General features: G+C 49.5%; 1 protein-coding gene across 4 annotated transcripts in view; it reads left to right on the top strand.

Moving 5' to 3' along the window:
• The window catches only part of HELLS (helicase, lymphoid specific), a 258,918-nt gene that overhangs the window by 60,265 nt on the left and 181,311 nt on the right, over nucleotides 1–17,342 (top strand). For all 4 annotated transcript variants that reach the window (XM_033943358.1, XM_033943360.1, XM_033943361.1 and 1 more), the window contains exons 5-6: nucleotides 12,381–12,420; nucleotides 13,808–13,872. In XM_033943358.1, the coding sequence (XP_033799249.1) occupies nucleotides 12,381–12,420; nucleotides 13,808–13,872 (105 nt within the window). The remainder of the gene's footprint in view (nucleotides 1–12,380; nucleotides 12,421–13,807; nucleotides 13,873–17,342) is intronic.

Raw genomic sequence — 17,342 nt, 5'->3', positions numbered from 1 at the left:
CCTCTTCGAATCTATCCAGAGGTTTGCTGTTTCACACTCCTCACCACCGATTCTTCGACCTATGCATGGGGAGCTCATCTGGATGGTCTTCGCACTCAGGGATTCTGGACCAGTGTGGACCGACTCCATCAAATCAATCTTCTGGAGCTCAGAGCCATCTTCAATGCTCTTCAAGCATTTCAACATCTGCTTCACGACGTGGTGGTCCTAATTCACACAGACAACCAGGTCGCCATGTATTATGTCAACAAGCAGGGGGGCACGGGCTCGGCCTCCCTCTGCCAGGAAGCTCTCAGAGTCTGGGATTGGGCGGTTCGCCACAACACCTTCCTCAAAGCTGTCTACATTCAGGGGAAGGACAATGTCTTGGCGACAACTTAAGTCGTCTCCTCCAGCCTCACGAATGGGCGCTCCATTCCAGCCCCCTTCATCAGATCTTTACACAGTGGGGAACGCCTCAGATAGACCTCTTTGCTGCTCCCCACAACTTCAAACTACCTCAATTTTGCTCCAGGATCTACACTCCTCATCGTCTCGAAGCAGATGCCTTTCTCCTGGATTGGGGAACTCGCTTTCTGTATGCGTTTCCTCCATTTCCTCTCATTCAAAAGACTCTGGTCAAATTGAAATCCGACCATGCCACCATGATTCTAATAGCTCCTCGGTGGCCCAGACAACCTTGGTACTCCCTTCTACTTCAACTCAGCAGCAGGGAGCCATTCCTTCTACCAGTGTTTCCTTCACTGCTTACTCAGCATCAGGGATCTCTACTTCATCCCAACCTGCAGTCTCTCCACCTGACAGCTTGGTTCCTCTCAACGTAACTCCTCACCAGTTTTCCCAGGCGGTGAGGGAGGTGCTGGAGGCTTCCAGGAAGCCTGCTACTCGACAATGCTACTCCCAAAAGTGGACTAGATTCTCTTCTTGGTGTGTTTCTCATTGTAAGGAGCCTCAGCGAGCCTCCCTGTCTTCTGTATTGGACTATCTTCTACACCTGTCTCAGTCTGGCCTCAAATCTACATCTATACGAGTACACCTGAGTGCTATTGCGGCTTTCCATCAGCCTCTCCAAGGGAAACCTCTTTCGGCTCATCCTGTGGTTTCCAGATTTATGAAAGGACTTTTTCATGTCAAACCTCCTCTCAAACCTCCTCCAGTGGTTTGGGATCTTAATGTGGTCCTTTCTCAACTTATGAGACCTCCTTTTGAGCCTCTCAACAAGGCTCCAATGAAGTTTCTCACTTGGAAAGTGGTTTTTCTAGTGGCCCTCACGTCTGCTCGCTTGGTCCTCGGTTCATACTTTCACCTCTCATTATTGTCTGGATAGTTTCTCCAGACGGGATGGGCAGTTTGGCCAAACAGTGTTACAAAATTTATTCTCCTAAGTTGCCAACTCTCCCACCATCCCATTGAGGTTAGCTTGGAGGTCACCCACTAGTGAGAATACCTGCCTGCTTGTCCTGGGATAAAGCAATGTTACTTACCGTAACAGTTGTTATCCAGGGACAGCAGGCAGCTATTCTCACGCCCCACCCACCTCCCCTGGGTTGGCTTCTCTGCTAGCTACCTGAACTGAGGAGACACGCCCGGACCATCGGGTGGGAAGGCACTGGCGCATGCGCGGTGCGGGCATCTCAAAATTCTGAGTTTCTTCAAGCAAAATATGCTTGTGAGACGTCCGTATCGGGGCTCTGTCGGATGACATCACCCACTAGTGAGAATAGCTGCCTACAGAGGTGTTCAATTGTTATTTTAATCAAAAGCAATTGTTGCCTCATTTCTTAGCATTCAAACATTTAAATACTCATCCAATAAAGACCTACTATAACCTTTTTGCTAGTCATTTTTCTTCATCTTATTTCATATTCTACAAAACTCTACAAATCATTAGTTATTTTTTGTTTACTAATCATGTCACTATCCAAGTTAAGTCCCTGTACTCTTCCTTCTGCATTTTTAGGGAGTTCCAAATCCTCATTGAATAACTAGCTTCACTACAAAAGGGTACTAATCAGATTTGCTCCTTCCATATGCTCAACATGTTTAAAGGGTACCTTAGTACCCTCTTTCATCTAGGGTTTTCTTGATTACTGTTATAAAGCTCAAAATTTACAATTCTGTTAAGTGCCTTAGGGACACTTTCAAAGACAGCAATTTTTCTAGCCTAAGTTGTTCAGCTAATCAGTCAGATAATAGTGCTGAATATTGCTGTTATTCAGATAACTGGAGTGATTGGTAGTCTACAGGATTTTCAACGCCATTATCATAATAGTGGTTGAGCGCAATATCTGGGACTATTTTAATGTCTATTTTATTGAGAGTTAGCAGCTGCATTACAGTATCAAATAAACATCATCAACATAGTGTCCCCCCCCCTATACAGCTATTGAACTACACAACGACAAATATCCTCTAACTCCCTAACCCCCAACCCGTACTGCAAACAATCCCTACCCCCAATCCCCCCAACACTCCCTCCAGAAACCTACCCACCCCCATTATTGCACCTTTCTTCTCCCACACATCAGAAAAACATCTGAATACAATCATAATTTGTTCAGTAACAGACTGCGCCCCCGAATAGGTAAGGCCTGCAAGTATGGATCCCATGTATGCAAGAATTGTAATTACCATTTCCTAGTCCCCCTGGGATCAAGGGCTTCCCAACTGATGGAGCATATTACACCAGTGCCAGTTGGCTGAGGGTTCTGCTACCATCCAGTTTTGCAGAATACATTTGCAGGCCAGCAAACACATTTTACAACACATCAAACAAGGTCCCCTATTCATCTGTCCATATGCAGTGGGTGATCCAATACCAACTGAAACACTGTGTCTGTAATGGGCCTTCTCAAGAGGGCTGTCAAACAGACAACCACACACTACCAGAACTGTTGAATTTTAGGGCAGAACCAAAAGGCATGTCCAAAGGAATTCTCCTGCTGTCCACAATTAAGACAAAGTAGGGCAGGAGTGCCCCCACTATAATACAATTGCTGCTTCATGTGATAGACCCACAATAGAACTCTATAATAACAATCCCGAAGCCAAGCACTCTGCATCAGTTGGGGCAGGGTCCTAATACTGGCAGTGCTTAAGTCAACAGTCAGATCTCTATCCCATGCCCTGCGGCAGCCTTTAAGAAGGTCCTTGCCTGGAAGCAAGAGATGAATTGCCTTATATAACCAGGACACTGTTACCCTTCCAGCTGATTCTATACCCAAAAAATTCTTGCAATTTAGCCCCCTTCTGTTTTCCTAATTGTGCTTTGTCAAGAGATACCACATAATGACTATTATCCCAGGACAAGCAGACAGCATATTCTTAACGCATGGGTGACGTCACCGACGGAGCCCCGGTAAGGACATTTTTCACTAGAAAGTTCTAGTTGGCCGCACCGCGCATGCGCGAGTGCCTTCCCGCCCGATGGAGGAGTGCGTGGTCCCCAGTTTCTTCGTTTCTGCGGAGCGAAGAAGACGCATGTGATTTCAACGGCCGTTGAAAACTTCCTTTTTGCCTTCCCGCTCGCGTTATTTTCTTGTTTTTTCTCTTTTTCCCTTCGGGTTTCTTTTTCCGTTCTAAATAGTACAAAAAAAAAACTTTGTTTTTTCTTTATTTTTCAGGCCGGCCCCGGCGGGGCCTGTTGCCATCATACAAGCCTCCGGCTTTGATTTTGCGGAGGCCGTGTTTCCCTTCATGCCCCCTCAACCGGGCTTTAAGAAGTGCCAGCGGTGTGCACGCCCGATCTCTCTCACTGACCCACACAATTGGTGCCTACAGTGTTTGGTCCAGAGCATCGGGCTGACACCTGCACCCGCTGTGCCACTCTTAAGAAACGCACCTTAAAAAATCGGCAGATCCAGCAGAACATCCTTTTCGGTACCGGATCTGCTATGGAGACTGCCGCGACGTCGATGGTACCGCAAAAGACGGCACCGACCACTTCGACGACGCCCGATCCTTCCTCGGGGTCGCTGGCACCAGGTAAGCCGGCTAAGAAGCCTTCCACCTCCCTTGAGCGCCCACCTGCCACAGTGGCGACGCCGGTCCTCCTGGCCTCACGCCGACCCCGCAAACGCTCCGCCCCGATCTCGGTGAGTGCCTCGTCATCGGCCTCCTCATCGCCGGGGCGTGGAGCAGCACCTATGGAACCGAAAAAGAAAAAAGCGGTACCGGTGCCACCCCTGGATGACCGCATCGCGGCCATACTCTAAGACAAATTGCAGGAACAGCTGCAGCAACAACTCCAGCACCTGCTACCGACCCTGTTGGCACCACTTCTTTCGGTGCCAGACCGGCCCGAGCCTCGCACCATCCCACCGGTGTCCACCCCCTCGGTGCCACTCAACACTTCCATGCCAATCCTCTCGGCTGAACCACTCCGTTCTCGTCCTGTGGTACAGACCCGCTCTGAGGTCGATCCTCCTCGGGACCAGGAAGGGCACCGGTCTCCCCGGGACCCAGAACTGCACCACTCTTCCCGGGACCGGGGTCAACACTGGTCTTCCTCTCCCGGTACCATCTCCATGCGTTCTGGCGCTCTTTCTAAGACCCGCCACACCGAGCCTTCCACCCCGCCATCTCGGCGTGCGCACACTGATATCAGGGACCCGGACTTATGGGAAGAATCCCCACCCGGTACCGAGGAGGACGCATCATCCACAGATGAGGAACCCTCAGTGCCCGATACCACTTCCAAGCCTGAGCAATCTTCTTTCACCAAATTCCTCAGGGAGATGTCGGCGGCTCTTTCTATTCCTTTAGAGTCCGACTCCAAAAAGTCCCAGGCCTTTCTGGATGCCTTGGACTTTGAACAACCTCCCAAAGAGTTCCTCAAGTTACCCGTCCATGACATACTGCGGGAAACTTTTTATAAAAATTGGGAAAATCCACTCACTGTTCCCGGAGCTCCTCGTAAGCTTGACAGCCTATACAGGGTCATCCCAATTCCGGGTTTGACAAACCTCAATTGCCCCATGAGTCTCTCCTAGTTGAGTCTACATTAAAGAAAACTCAGGGCTCCAGTGTTTATGCCTCCACCCCTCCTGGCAGAGAAGGCAAAACGATGGATAAGTTTGGCAAACGCCTTTATCAAAATGCCATGCTAGCCAACAGGGCGAATAATTACACATTTCACTTCTCATTTTATATGAAGTATCTCGTACAACAACTATCCGCCCTACAAAAATACATCCCTGAACGCAAAGTTCCACTCTTTCAACAACAAATTTCCAGCCTCCTTCAACTGCGGAAATTCATGGTGCGCTCTATTTATGATTCATTTGAGCTGACCTCCCGAGCGTCTGCCATAGCTGTTGCCATGCGACGTCTGGCCTGGTTGAGGGTATCTGATCTTGACATCAACCACCAAGACCGCCTAGCTAACGCACCCTGTCTTGGGGACGAACTTTTTGGAGAGTCCCTGGATTCGACCACCCAGAAGCTCTCAGCACATGAGACCAGATGGGACACTCTGGTAAAACCTAAAAAGAAGGCTCCACCTGCTCGTCCTTATAGACCACAGTCCTCTTACCAGCGCAGGTTCTCGGCCAGGCCTCTCAACCCGCCCCAACAGCAGCCTCGCAGACCTCATCAACAACAACACACTCAGGCTCGCTCTCAATCTCACCAACCTGCCAAGCCTCTTCCTCCGTCAAAACCATCTCAGCCCTTTTGACTCCTTTCTCCAGGGCATAGCCAGTCTTCCACCATCATTACCTCTTCCTCAACCAATCGGAGGACGTCTCCAACTCTTCCTCAACCGTTGGGAGGTCATCACATCAGACCTGTGGGTCCTCAACATCATCCGCCACGGCTACTCTCAACTTCCAGATTCTTCCACCACACAACCCTCCTATAGAGTCTGCGTCCCACTCCTCCCAGTCCCTTCTCCTCCTAAGGGAGGTCCAATCCCTCCTTCTCCTCAATGCCATCGAAGAGGTTCCCACAGACCAAAGGGGTCAGGGATTCTACTCCCGCTACTTCCTGGTTCCCAAGAAGACAGGAGACCTTCGTCCCATCCTCGATCTCCGGGACCTCAACAAGTGTCTGGTCAAGGAAAAGTTCAGAATGTTCTCCCTGGCCACGCTTTATCCTCTTCTCTCTCAACACGACTGGCTATGTTCCCTGGACCTCAAAGAGGCCTACACTCACATTCCAATCCATCTGAATTCACGTCGCTACCTCCGATTTCAGATACAGCACTGCCACTATCAGTACAAGGTGCTACCCTTTGACCTCGCATCATCGCCCAGGGTGTTCACCAAGTGCCTTATTGTGGTGGCGGCCTTTCTCAGGTCTCACAACCTCCAGGTGTTCCCCTACTTGGACGATTGGTTGGTAAAAGCACCTACGTCTCCACTTGTGCTACAAGCCACTCAGTACACCATCTCCTTCCTCCATCTCCTGGGGTTCGAGATCAACTACTCCAAGTCGCATCTGCTTCCCACACAGCAACTTCAGTTCATTGGAGCCGTTCTCGACACCACTCTCATGAGGGCGTTTCTCCCCTCCGACCGCCAACGGACCCTGCTCCACCTCTGCCGCCAGGTGCTCCTTCATCACTCCATTCCAGCTCGGCAGATGATGGTCCTCCTGGGCCACATGGCCTCGACGGTCCATGTGCTTCCTCTGGCGCGACTCCACCTCAGGACACCTCAATGGACTCTAGCCAACCAATGGTCACAGACCACCGATCCTCTTTCTCATCCCATCTCTGTGACATCGTCTCTTCAGCAATCTCTTCACTGGTGGTTGAACTCATCCAATCTTTCCAGGGGTCTACTCTTTCATCTACCCCCTCACTCCATGATCATAACCACAGATGCCTCCCCCTATGCATGGGAAGCTCACCTGGGAGAACTTCGCACTTAGGGACTCTGGACCCCTCAGGAGCGTCAACATCACATCAATTTCCTGGAACTCAGGGCCATGTTCTATGCCCTCAAGGCCTTCCAGCACCTTCTCTACCCTCAGGTTCTTCTCCTGTGCACAGACAACCAAGTCGCCATGTACTACATAAACAAGCAAGGTGGCACCGGATCTACCCTCCTCTGTCATGAGCCATCCGCATCTGGACCTGGGCCACGGCCGCAGTCTCTTCCTCAAGGCTGTCTATATCCAGGGCGAACTGAACTCTCTGGCCGACGATCTCAGCCGCATTCTTCAACCTCACGAGTGGACTCTGGATCCCCCCACACTCCGCTCCATCTTTGCTCAGTGGGGCACCCCTCAGGTGGACCTCTTTGCAGCTCCTCACAACCATCAGCTGCCCCAGTGCTGTTCCAGACTCTTCTCTCCTCATCGTCTGGCCCCGGATGCACTCCTGCTCGACTGGACGGATCGTTTCCTCTATGCCTTTCCTCCACTACCTCTGATGTTGCGGACGTTATTCAAACTCCGCAGGGACAAAGCCACCATGATTCTCATCGCCCCTCGGTGGCCTCGCCAACACTGGTTCTCCCTCCTACTCCAGCTCAGCTCCAGGGAGCCCATTCCTCTTCTTGTGTTTCCTACTCTACTTACACAGCAGCATCAGTCTCTACTGCATCCCAATCTGTCCTCGCTCCACCTGACAGCTTGGTTTCTCTCGGGCTGACCTCTCCAGAGAATCTCTCTCAGCCTGTCCGTCATATCCTGGATGCCTCAAGGAAACCGGCCACCCTCCAATGTTACCATCAGAAGTGGACCCGGTTCTCCTCTTGGTGTCTGCTTCATCACCACGATCCCACCTCATTGGAGGTGGAAACCGTACTTGACTATTTGCTCTCTCTCTCCGACGCTGGCCTCAAGTCAACCTCAATCAGAGTCCACCTCAGTGCCATCACTGCGTTCCATGAGCCTATCCTCGGAAAACCTCTTACGGCTCATCCCCTGGTTTCCCGGTTCATGAGAGGCCTCTTCAATGTCAAACCACCTCTGAAGCCTCCTCCAGTCGTCTGGGACCTGAATGTGGTTTTATCAGCACTCATGAAACCTCCGTTTGAGCCTCTTGCCACAACTTCACTCAAATTTCTTACATGGAAGGTGCTTTTCCTCATTGCCATCACCTCTGCCAGGAGGGTTAGTGAGCTGCATGCACTGGTTGCCGACCCACCTTTCACTGTTTTTCACCATGACAAGGTGGTTCTGCGTACCCATCCTAAATTCCTTCCCAAGGTGGTCTCGGACTTTCATCTCAACCAGTCCATTGTGTTGCCTGTCTTTTTCCCTAAGCCCCATTCTCATCCTGGGGAACTGGCGTTGCACACGCTGGACTGTAAGCGTGCCCTTGCTTACTACCTTGACCGTACCAGGGCTCACCGCTCATCTCCTCAGCTCCTTTTGTCCTTCGACCCTAACCGTCTAGGTCGTCCTGTCTCCAAACGGACGCTTTCCAACTGGCTTGCTGCCTGCATTGAGTTCTGTTATGCTCGGGCCGGTCTCTCACTGGAAGGTGCTGTCACGGCCCACAGGGTCAGAGCTATGGCTGCTTCTGTGGCTTTCCTCCGTTCCATGCCCATCAAGGAAATCTGCAAGGCTGCCACTTGGTCCTCAGTTCACACATTCACTACTCACTACTGTCTGGATACCTTCTCCAGACGGGATGGGCACTTCGGCCAATCTGTGTTACACAATTTATTTTCCTAATGGCCAACCATCCCTCCTCCCTCTCTGTTAGCTTGGAGGTCACCCATGCGTTAAGAATATGCTGCCTGCTTGTCCTGGGATAAAGCACAGTTACTTACCGTAACAGGTGTTATCCAGAGACAGCAGGCAGATATTCTTACGACCCACCCACCTCCCCGGGTTGGCTTCTTAGCTGGCTTATCTTAACTGGGGACCACGCACTCCTCCGTCGGGCGGGAAGGCACTCGCGCATGCGCGGTGCGGCCAACTAGAACTTTCTAGTGAAAAATGTCCGTACCGGGGCTCCGTCGGTGACGTCACCCATGCGTTAAGAATATCTGCCTGCTGTCCCTGGATAACACCTGTTACGGTAAGTAACTGTGCTATCTGGCCATAGGCAAATTGATTACTCCAAGAGCTCCCCCCAGGGAGCTGAAGAATTTCAAACACCTGCAACACCCCTTCATCATCTAGAATAGGGGTGGGCAACTCCGGTCCTCGAGGGCCGGAATCCAGTTGGGGGTCAGAATTTCCCCAATGAATATGCATTGAAAGCAGTGCATGCAAATAGATCTCATGCATATTCATAGGGAAAATCCTGAAAACCTGACTGGATTCCGGCCCTCGAGGACCGGAATCCAGTCTAGAAGATGCTCCAGATGTACTATACCCCCCCCCCCCCCCCCAGTCTTGGAAGGTTTTGTTCTCTCTCCCGGGATCAAACTCCACATTTCCCCTAATAATAAGCCGCCGCCAAGTGGCCTGCAACAAGCAGAGGAGGCGGCTAGCCCTGAACTCCACTGGGATTTGCAGCCGCGGCATATGCATTAATGCAAGGGAATGATAAGAGAGCAAAAAAGCAATGTTACTTACCGTAACAGTTGTTATCCAGGGACAGCAGGCAGCTATTTTCACTAGTGGGTGATGTCATCCGACAGAGCCCCGATACGGACGTCTCACAAGCATATTTTGCTTGAAGATACTCAGAATTTCGAGATGCCCGCACCACGCATGCGCCAGTGCCTTCCCGCCCGATGGTCCGGGCGTGTCTCCTCAGTTCAGGTAGCTAGCAGAGAAGCCAACCCAGGGGAGGTGGGTGGGACGTGAGAATTTAATGAAAATATGAATAAAATAGTCGTACAGCAAAAATCTTTCTACCTTAAATAATTATATAATTCCCACACAATATTTGAGGTACAAACACTATTTCTTTTTAAGTCTTATCGGACTTCAACAGTACTGCTTAGGGCAGGGGTAGGGAACTCTGGTCCTCGAGAGCTGTATTCCAGTCGGGTTTTCAGGATTTCCCCAATGAATATGCATTGAAAGCAGTGCATGCAAATAGATCTCATGCATATTCATTGGGGAAATCCTGAAAACCCGACTGGAATACTGCTCTCGAGGACCGGAGTTCCCTACCCCTGGCTTAGGGCATAATAACTGCCACTAAGCATTTGGCACCCACCTCTTCATTAGTCCTTTCTTAACATTTTTACATATAACTTTACTTATTTAATCTTAATTTATATATTTTACACCAGGGTGTTTTCCACTTAGCCAGGGGGTTAGTTAATCCAACATGTCGCATGTTTCGCCATAAAGGCTTTATCAAGGAACCCCTGTCGTTTAATACATCACACCCGCTCATCCCTGGCTCTTCTCTAAACTGAGAAAATAAATTAAAAACACACAAGCAGGACGCATGACTTAGGGCCAGATTCGCTAATTGCACTGTTCGTGTCCCGATGGTTTTGCGATCGTTCCCCGACCCAATTCACTAACCTGTGCCTGATCAAATCTCCCATCCGATCAGATCTGCCCATGCAAATGAGGGGAAATGGCATGCATAATGAGAACAGAAGAAAAACAGAAGAAGAAACACTAAACAGAAGAAGAAACACCGATTGGGCTTTCCGATCCAAAATGAAGCGACTGCTGAGGACCAGTCAATTACGTCCTTGCCAACTCTCCTGCTCTCTGCCGTCCTGAAATCCCAGTATCAAAATAAAACCATCAAAATAAAATTGTACATATGCATCTCCCTTTTTATATATTGTGCAAAAAGCTCAATGTGAGCCTGTGGTTTTAACCCGTGATTTTAAAGCGGGGCTGCACAAGGCGTGTTCTGTTCTGTGTTGTTCTGTAGTCTGGCTACAAAGCATTTTCTGTTCCATTCTGGCTGCACAAAAAATTGAAATGATTCCTGAATGTCCACTCGTGGGGCCAGCGAGTGCAGCCACCCCTCCCCCTTTGTTTTGACCTCAAGCTTCTGCGGAGAGCAAGTGCATTTGTGGATCGCATCTACAGCCAACAAGGATGGTCTGCGCAAGCGTCTGGATCACTCTGCAGTGATCTGTGGGGTTGCGGTGGGGCGTGCGTCTGATCACATAATTTGCATGAGGACTCTGTAGTGAATCGGTCACCTGGCAGAAATTGGCCACGAATCGCCCAACAATGATCCAGACCGGTGAGTTTAGTGAATCTAGGCCAGGAATGCCCAATACGTCGATTGCGATCGACCGGTAGATCTTTAAAGCAATGCGAGTCTATCACGGAACCCATTCCGGGCTCCGTGATAGACTTGCGTTGCCTTCGAAATCTACTGGGCCAATCAACCTTCCTCTCCCCGATGTCCCCCACCGCCACCCCAATCTCTCCCTGCAGAAGCGTTCTCCCCAACGTCAATTCTGACAATGGAGAGGAAGTTCCGGGCCCGGAACTTCCTTTCCAACGTCAGAATTGACATTAGGGAGAAGGTTGCTGGCCTGTTGCAGCGTCGGAAAATGAGGAACTCGGCAACGGTGGCATCTGCAGTGGCTTGGGGGCCCAGAAGTCAGTGTTGTTCCCAGAAGTTGGCAGTGGCTTGGGGGCCTGTTCCCAGATGACAGCCCCGGCAGTGGCTTGGGGAGAAAGAAAGAGGAGACAGAAAAGACAGGGAGACAGAAAAGACAGACAGGCAGAACAGGGAGGCAGAAAGAAAGAAAGAAAGGGAGGCAGGAAGACAGACAGAAAAAGTGGAAGGGGCATGGAGAGAGGAAGAAAAAGTTGGACTCATGGGAAACAGATGTTGGTTGGGGAATTGAATAAGGTCTAGAGGAGATGAAGCATGCAGGAGGCAGAAAGAATAATAATGAAGGGAAGAAATATTGAATGCACATTCAGAAGAAAGTGCAACCAGAGACTCATGAAATCACCAGACAACAAAGGTAGGAAAAATGATTTTATTTTTCAATTTAGTGATCAAAATGTGTCCGTTTTGAGAATTTATATCCGCTGTCTATATTTTGCACTATGGCCCCCTTTTACTAAACTGCAGTAGCGGATTTTAGCATAAGGAGCCTATGAGCATTGAGAGCAGTGCGGGGCATTCAGCTCAGCTCCCTGCGCTAAAAACCGCTATCGCGGCTTAGTTAAAAGGGAGGGGGTTTATTTGTCTATTTTTGTATAGTTGTTACTGAGGTGACATTGCATATTTTAAAGTCATCTGCCTTGACCTCTTTGAAAACCCCCCTGAATATAAATGATAATTAACATTTTCTCTGCGTACAGTGTGCTTTGTGTTTTTAAAAAATTTTATTAGTAAATCATTTTGACTTGGTCATTTTAAAAGTAGCTTGCAAGCCAAAAAAGTGTGGGCACCCCTAATCTAGGCCTTAGTTCAGTGATGCAATCTGGAGGTTTTTACTGTGGAAGACAGACAGCCTAAGAAGGGCAAAGTAAGGGAAAACATTGAACATGTTGGTGATTTAGAAGCCTTTTTTTTATTATTACAGTCTTATAATCCAGTTGCTTCAGATCAAGAAGACAAGCTAGGTAAGTGCTGCTTGTGTTTTTCTTTGTTCCTATTCTCTTGTTATATAAAACAAACAATAGTGTGGAACGCTGGGTAATGCCTGTCTTTTTTTTATTAGGAAAGACCAATGCAATATTTAGGTACGCAGCTGGGAAAATATAGCCTAGCTAGGAAGACATCAGTACTTTTACTGAATTGGGGCAAGAGGAGTCTGGGTTGATATACCGTATATACTTAAATATAAACCGGGATTTTGGGGCCAAAAAATTGGCCCAAAAATTGGGGTCCCGGTTTATATTTGGGTCAATGCCCCCTCCCATAATTTTTTTAAGGCTGTCGCCACCATGCTCTGCCCCCCTCCTCCTCCTCCCTGCCCTGTCTTCATACCTCTGCTGATCTGGTGGAGGTGCAGCGGGTCCTCTGCCGATCACTGGTGGAGGTGCAGCGGCCAGGAGCTAGCTTTCCAAACTCCTGCCCCACTGCTAACCGGCTGCGCGATCCAACTTTGCCATCTGAGCTGCACGAGCAGCAGCACAATTTGGCACTGCTTTTCAGCACTGAGCGGCTTCCTTATTGGCTCCCATGAATTCTCGCAAGCCAGTAAGGAAGCTGCTCAGCGCCGAGAAGCAGCACCAAATCGCGCTGCTGCTCTTGCAGCTCAGATGACGAAGTTGGATCATGCAGCCGGTTAGCAGCAGTGCAGGAGTTTGGAAAGCTTGCTCCTGCCCACTGCACCTCCACCAGATCGGCAGAGGTATGAAGATAGAACAGGGAAGGGGGACAGAGGGCAGAGTCTGTGAGGGAGAGTATAGAGTCTGACAGGGGAGGAGAGGAAGAAAGGGGGCTGGGTGCAGAGCCTGACAGGGCAGGACTTTTGAATATTAAGCCGCCCGACTTATATTTGAGTCAAACATTTTTCCTCCTTTGTGGAGAAAAATGGGGGATCGACTTGTATTCAAGTATATACGGTAATAGTTAAATTGCTTCTGGGATGCAGAACAGGAACATTGAAAGGTCATTTATTTGGGTATAATTTTGACCATGAGACTGACTATGGAAGAAGCTTGCTAGTGCAATAGTATCTCCTGAAGAGACTGGGAAGATCAGTGAAATAGGGTAGATAAGCAACAAGGGCATACAGCAAAGTTGCACAAGAAATAGTGTGAATGCAATTCACATAAAAAAAAAATTTACTAAACAGTGCAGGTAGTTTTTAATTGTACTTATTTTAAATTGTAAATCACTTTGCTGTGCATATACCTAATAAACTAATCTAAATTGTTGAAAATCAGATTGGAAAGAGTGAGTAGAGACTGGACATGAGATTAGAATGACAAGGGATAAAATTGAAGCTTATACAGGTGAAAATAAGCTCCTTGATTCTAAGACTGTGGCTTACATTTGCAGTTGTGAAAAAAAAGAGGGGTCGTGAAGATGAAGCATACAATATTTCTGATATCATGTCAAAAGAGGTAATCGCTTTGGCATGTAATTTTTAATATGCACACTAGTTTATTTTTCATACTCCTGTTTCAAAATGTCTGTGAATAGATTTTGCTGTCAAATGAACAATCCCTGTACAAATGAAGGAATATTTTATTTTGTTGATTATTTTTTAAATAACCTATTACAGGATTTAGTTGTAAAATTTGATAGCCCAAGTCATGGGGAATTTTGTGGTATGAGTAACCAAGTCCCTTCATTCACTCGTAATATTGTGAGGTAGGAGCCCAGAGTATGTTAGAAATGATATATAATTGCATCCTCATGTATTTGCAATTACGTAGTAATGACAAAACATAAACAGTTATTCAAAAATGGTAAAAACTAATAAATTTCTTAGTGTTCAGCATTGCCAGTTACGGATACACCATTTACTGTCCAATCAGTTCAACTCAGGCCCTCGACCAGTTTCTTTAGAACGAGATCCTGCTGCTGCAAGCCAGTACAATAAACCTGTTCCATTACAAGAGAGGAATCTAAGGTTATATTCCCAGGTATTCCTCATCCTAAAGAAGGGGTGGACTGTGTGATGCTCATGTTTCATCCCAAGTCTGGAGGACCAAAAGGCTCTTGGTAGAAAGGCGTAATATATTGGGAGGTGTCTAGGTTTTTATATCATGGGTCACCAAGACTCATCATGTAAGCTTAGTGTGAAGAATTGAGATCATCATGTATGCTTAGTGTGAGTAATTGAGATCAAGCTTTTCATTATTTGTAGAGAATGACGCAGGGACAAAAGCCAGGATTCACTAAGCATACCAATTGTGTATCGATCGGTTTGCGAGCCCTTAGCGAGCAGATTTCCCTCCGGCCCGATTCACTAAAATGTTTAGCGATCCCCTCCCGATCTGTGCATTCAAATGAAGGAAATGGCATGCAAATTTGGGAGGGCAGCGATTCACTAAACACTTTAGCTAACACTGATTGTGCTTGCCGATCAGAAAAGAAGCGACTGCTGAAGACCAGTCGCTTCTATCCTGGCTGACTCTCCTACCCTCTTTTACCTTTTAAAACCACGGGCTTGCAATGCTTTTTAGCAGAGCAAGCCCGTGGTTTTAAAGCCACCGCTGCCATCGGGCCCGACGCTGCCCACCCGGTCCCCGCAAATATGGCAGGAGGGATGCCAACTCCCTCCTGCCATCGTGAAACCGCCATCGGCCTGGCCAGGTCCGGATCACTCCTCCCCGTACTCTTTAAAATTATGGCATGAGGGTTCCCATTCCCTCCTGCCATCGGTCCCACCTAAAAACTAAGGTAACGGCAGGAGGGATGCCAACTCCCTGATGCCACCCCCACCCCCTCTCCCTGTACCTTTAATGGAGCAGGAGGGGTGCTCAATCCCTCCTACTCCAATGCTTCCCACGACGAGTCTGAAGCCTTAGGCCATGCCCCGGTGCATTGTGTGATGCACGGGGTGGGGCCTAAAGCCCTGATTGACTGAGGCGCCTCGGGCTTATCCCTTTAGAGGGGCCTGGGGCACCTCAACCAATCAGGGACTTCCTTAGGGAGGAGTCTAAGGAAGTCCCTGATTAGTATGGGGAGGGTGTGGGCCTTGCCTGGGCAGCTGGCCAGCCGGCCTCGGAGGAGGCCTGGAGCAGGACGGACTGAGCACTCCTCCGGCTCCTGAAGATATTGGTATGGGGAGGGGGTGGGCCCGGTGGATGGGCCGGTGGGGGCTGTGCGGGTTCAGGCGAGCATAGGGGGGTGCACAGCACAGGGGAGATTGTTTTTTTTGTTTTGTTTTTGTTTTTTTAATAGGCCTGATATTTTGCGGCTTATTAAAAAAAAAAAAAAAAAAAAAAAGCCAGCAGAGCCCTGACAGCAGTGACAGGAGGCTGCTTCTCCTATCACTACTGTCAGGCTCAATCCAATCCGTGCAGTCAATTGGGGGCGTGCCTCCGAGCGCCCCCATTTGCATGCAGATAGTTGGTGAATCGGTCGGCCTGCCTCCAATCGCCCACGGATCGGATACGGATTGGAGGGTTAGTGAATCTAGCCCAAAGTTTGCCTCCTTCCCTGTCCCAACTGTGTACCCACAACAGTACAAAATCTCATACCAAAAGTAAGTGATTTTTCTTTAGCACTCTCCAGACCAGTAGAGGTTAACTTTACGAATGGGTATATATCTAATCATGACCAGCAGGTGGAGACTGAAAACAAAACTTTGGGACAGTATATACTATCCTCCCTTCTCTATTTCCCTCAGTCTTCTTTCAGTCTCCAGCAGGTGTTGAGTGATCTGTACCCATCTCTCTTGGTAGGGCTGTTGGAATTTGTTTAGGGGTTTATTGTCCCTGTTTTTGGCCGGACGGAGCTTGGTCGGGCCCTGTTTGGGGGTCCGTCCGACCTCGGGGGTGTCAAACCCGGCGGGTCACGAGCGGGGTCCCTCCCCCCACTTCCTCCACCTCCCCACATTTTTTTAGAGGAGCCTCAGCAGTAAGCCTTGCCCCCTAAGTCAAGCAAGGCATATTGCTTCGAGAGCCTGTGGAGTCTGTTCTGTAAAAAAAAAAAAAAAAAAAAATCCTGAGGTAGTGCTGGTCTGAAGGGTTGTTTCCCTTTAAGAAAACTGTATTTTACTGTATTTTTTCATGTAACCAGCACTTTTTTATAGCTAGGTCGCGTCTGGAGCAATTGTGCCCTTCTCCGGGGGAGTAGGCCACAATTTTAGTCCAGCCGCGAGGCACTCGCGGCCGGCCTGAACTCGGCGGTTTGGGTCGGTGAGGTGGTGGAGCTCCGTCGGCAGCGGCTGCAGGCGCCCAGAGCTCCCCGCCGATGGTGCCTCGCGAGTCGGCTTGGAGCAGTGGGGAAGCCCGGTCTTCCACAACCGCCCACGGAGGGATTCCCCGAAGGATTCCCTCTCAGCTGATTTTTTGACAGCTGATGCCGACTTGCCTGTCTTAGCGGCTGGGACTGTTCAGTCTTCTCAGCCGCTACAGGCCATGGAGGGAGCATTTTTGGCGGGAACTTCGCCATTTTCTTTGTCTGGCCCCTCCATTTTGTCTGCAACCTCAGGTGACCTTCCCCCTGTATGGCGAACACAGGGGCAGGTTTCAGCTTGGACCCCTGCTGGGGCAGGGAGTCCCTGGGGACCCCCAGGGGTTTTTTGCCCCCAATTTATTTTCTTTCTTTGTGCGGACTTTTGGGGGTCCCACGTGCGCCTGGGGGGTTTCGGGGGGGGGTTTCCCTCCGCGCCCCCTATGGCTTTGCCTCCCTCTTTTCGTTTGGCGTCCCCTCTTCCTCCTCCCTCATCCAAGCGCCCGCGGGGGGGCTTGGATTGCGAATTGGTGGGCGGAGGAGCGTGTTGGCCTGGTTGAGGACCTGGCTGCTTTGGCGGGCTTCCAGGATCCTCTAGAGGGGACGCCTGTTGGCAGCGGGGCGGCGGGTTTCCCGTCTTCCAGAGCAGATGCGTCCGTGGTGCGCTTTTTTATTCAGAGGGATG

This window comes from Geotrypetes seraphini, chromosome 4 (assembly GCF_902459505.1).
Source record: "Geotrypetes seraphini chromosome 4, aGeoSer1.1, whole genome shotgun sequence".
Lineage (NCBI taxonomy): Eukaryota > Metazoa > Chordata > Amphibia > Gymnophiona > Dermophiidae > Geotrypetes > Geotrypetes seraphini.
The sequence above is the reverse complement of the archived record's forward strand: the minus strand, read 5'-3'. Positions and strand labels throughout refer to the sequence as shown.